Below are 12,724 nucleotides of genomic sequence, written 5' to 3'. Positions count from 1 at the left end.
ACGACCGCTGCATGCGCCATCGAACGCATATACGAGAAAGCCACGTTTATTTCTGCCGCGTCCCCAAGGACATCTCTGCGGGACCTTGAGCGCAACTTGTCCGCTTATTTTTGACCCGCTTGGGAAAAACGAGCATTCGCCACTGCTCTGCATCAGGAGCGTCTCCCTTGGCGGTAGGAAACCGTATATACGATTGTCCTTGACTCGTATAAAATTCGAATTCCTCTGCGCGAACGGGTGCAGATAGAATCTAGAGCAGCGCCGTCGGCTTAACGGTTCCCACAGTGTACGCGCAGGAGACACCGGTGGATGTAGCGAAGCCAGCTTCATCGCGGATCTGGAAAAACAACCTTTCGCTGTTGAAACACTCGCCGGCACGCCCGCTGTAGCGCCATCGGAGAGATTATCTCCGCAGAGAGATGTGTTCATCGCTGTGGCATCGCTGCGCGCTTCTGTGCGCGAACGAACTGTGCGGCTGTATTTGAATCCGTCAACTCCGATACTACTGACAAGTAATGCACTTTGGGCATTGCAATTTTATCTTGCTCTGGCCGCGCTTTTCCAGAGTCTGCCTGCGAGTGTGAACGTTCGGTGAAAGGTTGAGAAACCTTTTCAGCGGCTGCATAACATTTCCGTGTTGACTTTCATTGCGGCATGAGTGCATTTGTGCGCAGCCGAGCGCTTTGTTATGCGCCTCAAATAGTTTACGCTTTCCGCGTCCTCTTCTGGACGTGTGTGAATGAGAGAGAACGATCGCTCGAGCTCTTTTCACCGACGTCAGAGCGGCCGGTTGTCCGTGGAGCACTGCAAAAGGCCGCCGTGTCCTAAGGGATTACCGCCTCATGCTCCGGCCGGCGCTGCCGAAGCAACGCGCTGGAAAACAAAATGGCGCCCGTGACGTCACGCGAATACCCCCTGTATAGCCTGTCTGCTTAAACATGCTCTCACAAACGACGTAAAAATCCCGCGCAGCGCTTACCTTAATTTCTCTTTTCATTGATTTTTTAAAGTGCGTGATTTAAATACTGCATTGATTTGCACTGCGATATCTCGGCATTTCTGCATGGTACAGCGACTTTCTGATTTTTTTTCACATAAACGCCGAAGCCCTGAGACACCATAATTTAGATTATAAGCGTGTAGTGGTCGTTTCGTTCGAAATTAGTACGTTGCAAATAGTTCCTTTTCATCACCTGCAGCACTTAGTATATAAGTTCAAACGTTCAATGAAGTTACTCTTACGCAAAAATTTGTATCTCCTTTACTTAATTTTTTTTCAAATCTGAAGTGCGAGTTTCTTATTTTTATTTTATTTACCGCATGGGCTGCATATTAACAAACTACATTATACCTATCACGGTCATTACTAATCGCGTATACCACCGACGACCTTGAAGCTTAATTTAACAAAGGCATCTAGGAACAACAAAAAAGCAGTGACTCATATATGCTACAAACGGGAACTGGTGCTTGGCGAAAATCAAAAATAACCATTGTTATGGCAAGAATTAATTCGTTCTGAGCTTTCTCTGACACGAGACCACGAGCAAATTTTGGCGCTGATACGCGAGCCGTTGTCTTCGGGTAAAGTCCGTCGTGCGCAAGAACGAAACAGCGGCCAGCCGTGCGAAGCTGCTGGCATATACGTCCTCGCTCATAACTCGTGAGCCCTGTTTCGCTTAATTCCTCATGGCGCAAACTCATGCTCCTTGAGGCACTGCGTGTTGGAGCGCGACTGGCGTTTTTACGAAGCGCACACGGCTTTCCCGTAAGTGCTCGGGTACAGCTATCCTCTTCACTCCCGTTCACTCATTCATTCCAGCTCTGCCCTGTAAGAACTGTTAGGTTAGAATCACGCGAGCTATGGTGCCGCCGGTCATGTCGGGTTAAGTCGAATGAAGCGTGTTTTATTTGTTCATGAGGACGCAGCATCGGATTCCCTCACACTCCGACGAAGAACACCTCAAGTGGTTAGTACGGTGCACCTTATTATCGGTGTAACGCACGGGGTCTTAGAGAAAAATAAAAGAAGTACGAGGCACACTTAGTCAAACCTTGAAACTTTGCACCCTTTATGTCTCTACCGAATCAGTCGTCTACGAAGAGCCTTTCAAACTGAAAAGAAATTATGTTGAGAGAGGGAGAGAGAGAGCTCTTTATTGAAAAACAGATTTTAACCGGCGTGAATACTCGTTGACATGCTACTCTGCGCAGGGGAGGGAGTAGGGGAGTAAAGGTGGAAGGAGGGTGGTAGAAAAGAGTGCAGTCGTTGATGAGGGTTGCAACGCAATATGGGTGATAAAGTGTTCGGGCAATTTGGAGTTTGTCTAAAACACCAATAGTGTCTAAATGGGCAAATAAGAATATCGTTGCACGTCGCTGCTGTCTGTAGCAGCCTAAAGGACCTAATATAGAGTCCACTGGGAGTGGTACTTGGGTGACGGACTGCATGCATTGGTCATAGTGGGCACGTTGCTTGGCGTACGCTGGACATTCCAAGAGAATATGAAGTATAGTTTCAACTGAGCCGCAGATGTCACGACACGGACTGTCTGCTTGCTTGAAACGGTATCGTGGACTGTTCGTAAATGCAACGTTAAGACGAAGTCCTAATTTCAGTTTATGTTGTCTATTCAACTGTAGCCATGTGGCCAAAATGAACACCAGTTCGGTTCCTCGATAGCCAACTGTGTAGTTTTGTTTCAGCCCCGAACAAGACGAATTCAACCTCAAACACACACTTTGCTTTCGAAGAGCGCAACTGGTTTTGCACGTTAGCCAAGTGGAAACTGGCGCAGTTTCCACTACGTGCGCTCCTAAGCCTCTTCGGCATTCAGCTTGCGAACGAAGCGTATCGCATCGCGCGCTCCTGCAGTCGCACCTGTGGCTTGTGCAGCTAGCTTCGCGTTCCTTGACCCATTGTTCACGTTGAGCCCTTCTTCCGCCGCCTTCTTTGTTTCGCTTCGTGGTGTGAGTGCCGCGCCAGTCGCGGTTCGAATTTCATCGAACACGTACATCTCTGGGCCTAACGTACACGCTGTGCGCCGTACACTTGCGGCTGACGGGAATCTCCGACTGGTTGCGAAATGTCACCTTGCTCTCAATCTGGAGGACAATCAGCGTCTGAAGCGTTGCGCGCGCAGAAAAAAAAAAGAAAACAGTGAAGGGGCGTTCACGTCATGTAACACAAATTTCAGCGTCAGCTGCGAAGGGGGTTCATGTTGTGTGAAAGCAATCCTGTATGTGCAAGGCGTTCATGGCCATGCGTAAACGAGTAAATGGGTTACATGGCGCACTGACGGGTCGCACGGCAAAAACGAGTCACATGACCGGTGATGGCATCATACAGTGTGGACGACGTAATCACTGAACAAGAAGTATTTAAGAGCTGACGCTGTTTCAGAGGACGGAAAGTATTCACGCACAAAAAACGAGGGAGATATTTCAATACTGCTGCGGTCAAGGGCGTGGACAGGATGGGTAGGAATAGTGAGAGAGGAAAGTGAGAGAGGCTTGCGAGCGCTAATGGAAAGTTGCTTTCGGTAGAGGTGATCGGCACCAGTCGTTGTGACGTCATGCACGGTGCTTTGGAAATTTTTCATACAGTGTCGGTGATCGCAGTATGGTCACTGGCAGTGCCAGCTGCACGCGTAAGCAAAAGTGAACGCAAAGTTTGGTCTGCTCACATTTGCTCATCTGTGCCCGTTGATCATTAAACTTGCACCCTTCTTCCAAAAGAGAAAAATGTCGAACCACTTGGACCAAAGGTATGCTTAAGCGAAAGAACCAGGTTTGCAGTCACGACCAGTTCTTCACATTTCGTGAGGAAAGTACTTCATGGGTAAGCGTGATTAAACAAGCATTCCTAAAAAGATGATATAAATGAATCATGTTAGGTGCGTGATACGAAGAAATACGTAGTGCAACCAAGACAGGGGCTTTCTTGGTGCACTGAGCTAGCCACCTGCACTATGTAAAGTTCTGTAAGCCATCCACAATCTGGGACAAGCCCTTTGCGTGCACCGTACAGGAAAAGCAAAGCCGGAAGGTAATTTTCGACCGAATGCCTCCTTTGCCTCCCTTTGAACAGAGGGTTCCGTCTGGCTGATAGCAATACTATTTCGTAGCCACAGCTGGTCGACAGCCAGAATTATGCAAAAGTGCGATATATGAGGTACTATTCACATGACGTCATCCGCAAGGGGCGCTAGCGGCCGGCGCGGCATTCGCCATGGTGGTCGCGCGCGCGTCCGCCGCAGCCAGCCGCAGCGTTTAAATAGCTGGTGATGTGCGAAATGTGAGTGTATTTCGCGTCTCGCCGCAGATAATTTCTGTCCGACCCGTACCGCCGCGTGACTGAGTAAATATTCCGTGAACTGCGCGAAGCAGAAAAGAGCAGGCACGCGTAAAAGGTTCCAGTTTGTGAAAAGGCCGATCCGTAGGAAAGTGGAGGTGGTGGAGGCGCCGGCGCGGTGTGCGACGTACAGGACTGCTGCCGCGCGTTGAATTCACCGGTATCGAGGCCCACCTTGTGCACGGCTTAAGTTTGCTGGCAGGCCAAGGAATTAAAGCATACAAATCTATGAGAGGGTGCAATTACTTGACAAGCAGGTGAGTCCAAGAGCCGTGCTTGGGTGCCAACGGCCGAGGTGCCGACGGCCAAGGTGCGAAGGGTCTATTCACTTAGCTGTAGCTTAACTTGTTACTACTGTTACCACTGCTGTTACTACTGAATCTAGCGGAATGGCTGCGCACTGCGTTGCTGCGAAATGGCTTGTGCATTCGAAGCAGCGCTACGTAGCTACAATCAAAACTGCAAAACATTCTCGCTAAGTCTACCGTTCGTGCTGCGAGCGCATGACAGTATTTGTTTTACCATTCTGTCGCGCAAATAAGACAGCTATGACGCTTTGTCTTTCTGCTGAAACACCGCCTGTGAAGCTTCAGCAGCTCGCGGACTACAGCCGCTGGAAATATGAGTTACTGCGGCGCCAGTTTCGGAATTTCGGCAATTAATCGTGCTGTTTTTCCACGATGTGCCCTGCATGACTAGCTGACAGTTATCAACTGATATTAAAAGCTGCAAGTCGTGTACATTTTTGCGCGCGTGCAGTGCAGCCAGCCAATTTTGCTGCCGAGTTGAGATATCACGGCACAGAAGAATTCTGCTGCAAACTTCATGCACAATAAGCGTCCCACAAATATAAGTGGTCGCTGACGCATTTAACAACGTGCAAATATGTTACGGGTCACTAACAGTTCAGGCCGGGTACCTCAAGGCGTACCGTGACACGGCGCGGGCTGGCGTGAAACGACCGCAAACATGGCGCGTTTGCCGCGACGATGCTCGCGCCGTCTGGTAGAGCGGCCTCAGTGAATACCTCCTATACTTCTTGCCAAAAGCGTTGTCTTATCGGCGGAGCATCTCCGTCGAACTGTGCCGTGCCCTTGCCACCGACCCGTTGCCTCGTTAAACATTCGCGTCGAATCAGATATGAGTGCAGAAAAATGACATTCTGAATATGCAAAGCTACAAAATGCGAAGGTGGCCAGATTTGTGTGGCATGCCATAGGCCCTGAACGAAGTTATATAGGTACATGGCCAAGGTCGCGCCGCCCTGCTGTAGGTATATCCCCATGGTACGCCGAACACACAAGGTTCCAGGGAGTCAGACGCGCAAGCAGAGCAGCTCTGCGGCCGTTTTATGTTAGTCCCTTGTCTCTTCAGCGAACCATGTCTCCCAAGTTATCACAAGTGCGGTGGTGTAATGTAGCGGACAGTACTATGTCCGACTCAAAGGCCTGAAATGGAACATGGGAAAGAGTGTGTCATTAGGTCGTTACTCTGCCTGGTGTGCAAGCCATTTGACTCCTGCTGTACAGGCCATCCGAACGCGAACTTAGCGGTGCTGGTGAAATGCTCGCGCCGCCGGGGGAGGTATACGCACCGAAAAAGTGCACCGTGAGCTGGGTGCACTGCCCCTCCAGGATGTCCTGCTCCGCCTGAAAGTCGGACATGACGAGCCAGTCGCTGGCGTTCAGCAGGGTCCGCATGTGGTCCATGAAGGCGCCGCTGCAAAGGGAGCAACACGTTGAACAGAGGATGTCTGCACGTGGCCCGCCTGAGCCCCCGTCGGTCGCACAAGCGCTGTAGCTTGTGGCCCAGTGCGACCAGCGGACGACTTAGGCAGGCCTGTAGAGGCGAGTTGCCATCGTCAGCATGAGTGCATCTGGTCACAAGCAACTGGAAGCACCGAACGAAAAGAAAAAAAAAAGGCAGCCTATCAAAGCACATAGTAGTGAGAAAGGAGTAGTGAGAACAACGGCCAGCCTCCGCGAGCCACGAGGAAGCCGTTCTCTTGCCATTTTTCTCTCCATCGCTGGGAAGGGCAGCGCAAAGCGTCCCTCATAGCCTGAGTCGGTTTGGGACGTTAAACACCGTAAACAAACAAACATGCTGCAATAATATTTTTGTGAGTCAGCTTCCAAACAGTCACGTGACACTCCTATATTTTCCTTCATCTGTAAGTAGCCAGTAACACTACAAAGCAAGGACACACACACATGTGCGGCAGCAGAAGGGAAGTGCTCAACGCAAACCGCATACCTGCGCCCCCTGTGCTACACTTCGCTAAATACAACGAAACAAAAAACGTCAAGCAAGCGACCAAAATATTAATGGGACAGTAAAACCACTCTGGACAATTTAAACGCTTAGGTAGCTTTGGAGGTGTTTGCTGCTTTAGGTCTAGATGAAGGAGCTCAATACATGCGGTGCCGTTTCAGAGACAGGTCTCCCCAAGCCTCCAGTACAAATTAGTGGCAGCAATGACCCCGTCCTTGATTGTGAAGTGTGCTCTGGCGGGGACTGAAGCGGCCAACAGGCACTGCACTGCTTCCGCATTTCAGTGCATATTTGATGTCAGTTAATCACGCCGCTGATCCGATTTCAAGGCGAGGCGATGTTCGCTGTAAAAATCTCCTCGCCGACGCTTCTTGTGATAACGTTCAAAACAGTCCGAGCTATCAAATAGGCACTGATTGCGTTCACGACTGAGTCGAAATGGAAACGAAACGGTAGCGAATACTTCGAAATCTAGAAGTGGCGCTCACACCGGCGTTTCATTCATTTTTTGTTTGTTTGTTTTATTGCTTTTCCGTTATGAGTCTGCCACACATTCATATATCTTGTGCCAAAGCTATAATTATTTGAAAGCATCGTAATCTCCAGAACGAGTTTCGCTAAAATTCATGAACGGTTATATGCCAACCAAAGCTGAATGTACCCTCGTTAGCTTTGGTACACAGAAATGAGTTTGGGTTAAAAGGTACGACCTTATGACAGTGAATAAACTATATTATCACCATATTTTCACAAGTCAGTGTACATTCATCGAGTTTAATTAATGTGTAGACTCAGCAGCAGCAGCAGCAGGCTTTGAGCAGTTCGGGGATATACGTATACCAACCGAGCACTATTATGTCCGCAATGGAGGAGTTCGCTCAGCAGTAGGGTAAACTATGCATTGTGTTAATTCATCTGTGTCACCAGTTCGCAGCCAATTAGCAGGGCAGACTGCAAGTGGCCGCTAGTAAGGAAGAAGGTTCGTCGAATTACGGATTAGGCGCTTCGTCGCGAGTCCGGGCGCAAACGTGAACGCAGCTGTCGCAACGACGTTCTGCCTCATTCCCAACAAACGTCGTATGCAGTACGGCGAACATGCTACGTCACGAGCTCCCGGAAGAAGTGTTCCCGCCGGCCGTTCTCGAGACCACGCGATGAGGTGGAACTGCGCGACGTAGGGTGCCTCGATGCGCGCGCCCCGAGCGGCCGAGGGGTGCGCGCCGACCATCGAGGCACCCTAGCGCGACGAAAAAGCGGCCGCCCCCTGGCCGCCGCTGACAGAGAACGTTGCAGAAGAAATCTTTCAGCAGCCCGCCTTGCATGCGGCGCTGCCGAGGCGCTCCCGTTCCGGCCTGCGGCTTGCAGGGCCTTTCTTCGCTCCGTCTTCACGCGGTTGAAAGGAGAGGGCGCCCAATTAGGGCGACCCCTCCGCACTGAACAATTAAGTTTCTCACCTGAAAGCTGAAGGAGAATTACTCTCGAAGGCGCGGGGCTTTTGTCCAAACACGCACGGCTGCACGCGCCCGCACCGCGACTTACGCGTCTGCACGTGAACGCGGCACTAAAGGGAAAGGGCGGTGCCATTTAGCTGGGAAACAGCGTCCGTGCTATGAGGCTGTGCACTTGAGTTCAAAGATGTAGGTTGCACCTTGCTGCAAGTGGTGTCGTAAGCACAGTGCTCCGTTTAATCTCGGTTCGCTCGTCCACCCGCCAGTCGTACAGTACGAAGGCGAACGAGGAAACGTAGCCGACAAAAACTTCATCCGCCGCTACTCTTCTGAGGTGCAGGACGGAGGTGCGGTTAATTTCGTGCTCGTGCAAGAGTCACGGTAGGCAGATGTAAGGCCTTAACTGTTCGTAGATGCGGAGCTTCCACAAACTACGCTCACCTGCGGACATTTGTAGCGTGCGGTGGTGGGTTAGGGCATCCCTTGCTGCTTGGTGTCAACCAGAGAACGTTGAAACCGCGCTGAAAGCGTTTAGAACTGTTTGACAACGTCTCGCGGCATTTATAAGCGTCTAACAGCATCGACCGCGAGTCCTTCCCGATGACAGCGCAGGTGGCACGGCTTGGCGCCGCCCGTGGGTTTTCGGGGGCCGCAGCAGGTACTACCTACGTACGGCTCTGTGGTCCTGTTGGTGATGCGTGTTCAAAAAGCTGTAGCGTTTTCAAACATTCTCTACGGTCATGTCCTGTGCGTATTGTGAATTCGATCTCTCTCGTATACGTTGTCTTTTATATAATTATTTGCTCTTATCCTTATGCTTCGCTGCGTACGAAATTAGCGCCAGTTTCTAGCAACGCTGTTGTTGTTCTTATCGTACCAATCGCATGCTTCTATGCCCTGCATGCAAGGTGAAAGGAGCAACAGGCCCGTCAGCTCGCGTTGGACCGAATGGCCTCAGCGCGCCGCGTTACTAGCACTTACAAGGCGCGAGATCGAATCCCACTCAAACCTGTACCTTTTCGCGTATGTGTTATTTTCTCATGGTGTGGGGGTGGACGAACGGGCAAAAATCTGCGGACAAAGAGAGGCGAAAATGTAACCGTTAAGTAGCGTCTTTGTCAAAAGTAACCAGGCTGCATGGTTTGCTTCTAGCTTGTACAGTGGAGCCCTTGTGGCTTTCCTAAAGATCAAAAGGTGTTGGAGGGTAAGAAGACCCCCAGTCCTTCCTTTTAACGACCATTTCAGCTTAAGGGAAGCTGTAAGGGCTCCACTGTACGAGCTAGAAACAAAACATGCAGCCTGGTTACTTTTGACAAAGGCTGTACATTGCTGCGTTAGTAAACATCTCCAAAGCGACGAAACGGAACAACAACCAGGGAGTTGCGTGTCATCTCTCTGGATACCCTGTCACAAGTCCACGGTCAAACATTTGAGCTTTCGATCCGCCCACCAATATCTTATCAGTCGAGTTTTTTTTTTTTTTTTCACTTTTTCTGACACTTGACAACTGATACACGTAGCACGCTCTAAGCGTATTTCTGCGTAGTTAAAAACGCGCTTCGTGATTGAAGTCTCCGATCCCGAAGCTCTCTCAGGAACGGGCCGATGAGGAGAGACAAGAAAGGCTGCGTGTTGTCTGCTCTCCTCAGCCAGCTACATGCGTGGGCAATGCGAAACCTTTCAACGCTGTCTCACACAAAATGCAAAAAAAAAAAACAGCAATACTCACAAATAATTTTGTCTGCCGCGTAGCCTAAATGACAAAAGGTTGCACAAATGCACAATAAAACGCGTACGATCGCTGCCTCTCTGCGCCCACGCGTTCATCTACCACGTACGGCATAATGTTTATTTGTTAGAGCAGACAATGGAAATCCAAAAACAAATGACAAAATGCTCGCGATCACGGCAGCTCCCACGCGCCCTACTACTACTACTACTATACGTTTGATAATTCAGCAGATGTGGCTGTATGAGCACTAAGACAACAGCATTTTTTTTTAACAAAATTATTCGGGAAAAGCTGCGTGCGTAGATTTTGGCTTTCAGCACAAGGGGCTCGCGCAAACCGCGCTACAAAGCGGATGACTTCCTTCATTCGACGCCATTGTAAAGGCCGCTCGTTTTTTACGCGTCTGCCAATTCTTACGGCGTGGCGTAGTATCGCTGGCGCAGCACGTATACTATCGAAGCGTCGATTAATCATGTCGCCTTCGAGCGTGTTTTGTGAAGTAACCCGCGGAGAAAAACGGATGACACGCCGCAAAGCCGCCCTAACTCACACCTATAGTGCCACTGATGCGTCATGTATGCATTTAAGTGTATCAAAACGAAACACGTGTGTTTGTATAGGCATAAGTACACGTATGCAATCAAGAGTTACTCAGTTTCTTCGTCGAGCTTTGACCTAGGAAGCCATGCGTCGTAACGGTTTATGTGTTCTTTATATGCTGATAATACGAGCTTGCTTTTGTTTTTTAGCATCCGTCACAAGGTTTGACTTATTTACCCCCCTCCCCGCCAGCGGAAAAAGAAAAAAAAGACTCCACTGGAAGGGCGGGGGGGATACATACGTGCCGCAGTCATATATACTGTACCGTACCGTATCACGTTTTTGGTGAGAGAAATTGGCGTGCGTTCTGCGATCTGAGTGATTTTTTTTCAGTAGGGGCATCGCGAGGGATACGCGTCCCTCGGATAAGCGCCTGAGGATGGAGTTGCAGCCTTCGTTCTCAAACAATGACGCCAAGATTTCGTGGAATGGCCCTACCGCTACTACGGGGCCGAATGAATGAAGGACCCCAAATTACCCCCCCCCCCCCCCCCCTTTTCACTGTACACTTTGGAAGATGATCTTGGCCTCAACAAAACAAAACAAAAAAATTGACGGAGGATCATATCAACTGACGCGGCGAAGCTGCGACAGTAGGGAGTTTCTGCCTCACTTTACATTGGTCTTCTTCCCATTGCTTCTTTCAATTCAATTTCGCGGTCACTTTTTGTTTCCGCAACTGCGTGGGATTCTGGTGGGCTCCTCTCATGGACTTCGGGGGGATGGACAGGCATGTAGCCAGGTTTTTTTTTTTTTTTCGATGGGAGGGAGGGATTCTTGTTCGGGGGGGGGGATTTCTTTTTTGGGGGACGGGGGCGCGGGGGCCTCGGGGCAAAGCCACCCTCGGGACCCCCAAAGGGATTAACTGGCAGGGCTAATTGGAGGCAGCTTGCCTCCAATTAACCCTCTACTCTGCCAGCTGCAATCATCTTTTCTCCTCAAGCATCTTAATCTCATCCGCCCACGTGACTTAGCCGAACCCTGCTACGAATGCCATCTCTCATATTTCCTTGGAATTACATGACCATTTCTTTTTCTTGATTTCGACCACGATATCATTAACTCGCGTTTATTCCCTGGCTCTCTGTGCTCTTTTACCTGTCTCTTAAGTTACTCCTATCCTTTTCCTTTCCATATCTCGCTGCTCTACTCTGTCCTTTCATTTCCGCAGTCCCCAACTCGGGTGCGTAAGATAGTAGGTAACAACTGCTGTGGCCTTCACCCTATTTTCCCCATGTTTATTTTATTTCCTTAATGAATAAATCTACTACCACCACCACATGCCCTCAATTTAAGTTCGAATCTTTCCGTTAGCCTCCAAGTTTCCTCCCCACAGGTGAGCACTGGCGAGATACAGTTGCTATACTTTCTTCTTCCGGGATTGGTAAACTGAGATTCATTATTTGAGAGTGCATGCCAAATGCATCCCACCTCATTCTTATTCTCCTTTATTTCACCCTCATGGTCCGGATCTGCGCTCGCTATCTTCTTTAAGTAGATCTATTCCACTAGCGGTTCCAATGCTTCGCTGCATTTTGTAAGCTGTTGTTCCCTTCCGAGACCAATGAACATTAATTTTCTTTACAATAATCTTGAGACCCTCCGTTCAGCTTTGCCTGCCTTGGTCCTCGATCATGCTCTGCAGTTCGGCCCCTGAGTTACTTAGTAAGGCAATGCCATAAGCAAATCGGAGATTTCTAAGGAATTCTCTGTTAGCTTTTATCCCCAACTCTTCCCAATCCAATTCTCCAGTTCTCCAGAATTCAGTTCCCCACACGCAGTGAATATTGCTCGAGAGATCGTGTCTCCTTGCCTGACGCCCTTCCAGACTGGTATTTTATCACTTTCCCTGTAAAGGACTATAATCGTTCTTGCTCCTTACCGGAGCTAAAACCCGACACCTTCCGGCGTTGTGCAGAATAATCCTGACCGGCTGGCGGACAGTGACGTCATCAGTGATGTCATCAGACAAATGCCCATTAGCTGGAGGGACGTGACGAAATCAGACCAAGCTCGTCTGTGTGAAGCCTCCACCTGCCAACCGTGGTTGCACGGGAAGAGCTTGGAAAGAGCATTGGTCGGAAGGGCAACTTGGGCTTACAATCCCCACCAGTCACTTTCAGCAAAGGCATCGACAGCTGTGCTATCTTTACAAATGCCTCTTCTTCCCCCTGCTAACATGACTGCAGAGGTTTCCACTGAGTCAAGCGCTTTCTCGCAATCTATGTAGGCTAAAGGTTGGTTATATATTCTGCTGTGCATTTCTCGATCACCTGATTAGCGATGTGGATGGGGTCTACAGGCGAGTAGCATTTGCGA

General features: G+C 49.7%; 1 protein-coding gene across 1 annotated transcript in view; it reads right to left on the bottom strand.

Moving 5' to 3' along the window:
- The window catches only part of LOC149349976 (uncharacterized), a 39,419-nt gene that overhangs the window by 19,771 nt on the left and 6,924 nt on the right, over positions 1-12,724 (bottom strand). Inside the window, exon 6 of the mRNA XM_089578966.1 lies at positions 5,949-6,073. Within this exon, the coding sequence (XP_089435092.1) occupies positions 5,949-6,073 (125 nt within the window). The remainder of the gene's footprint in view (positions 1-5,948; positions 6,074-12,724) is intronic.

This window comes from Amblyomma mixtum, chromosome 3, assembly GCF_055824585.1.
Source record: "Amblyomma mixtum isolate Tamu chromosome 3, ASM5582458v1, whole genome shotgun sequence".
NCBI lineage: Eukaryota > Metazoa > Arthropoda > Arachnida > Ixodida > Ixodidae > Amblyomma > Amblyomma mixtum.
The sequence above is the reverse complement of the archived record's forward strand: the minus strand, read 5'-3'. Positions and strand labels throughout refer to the sequence as shown.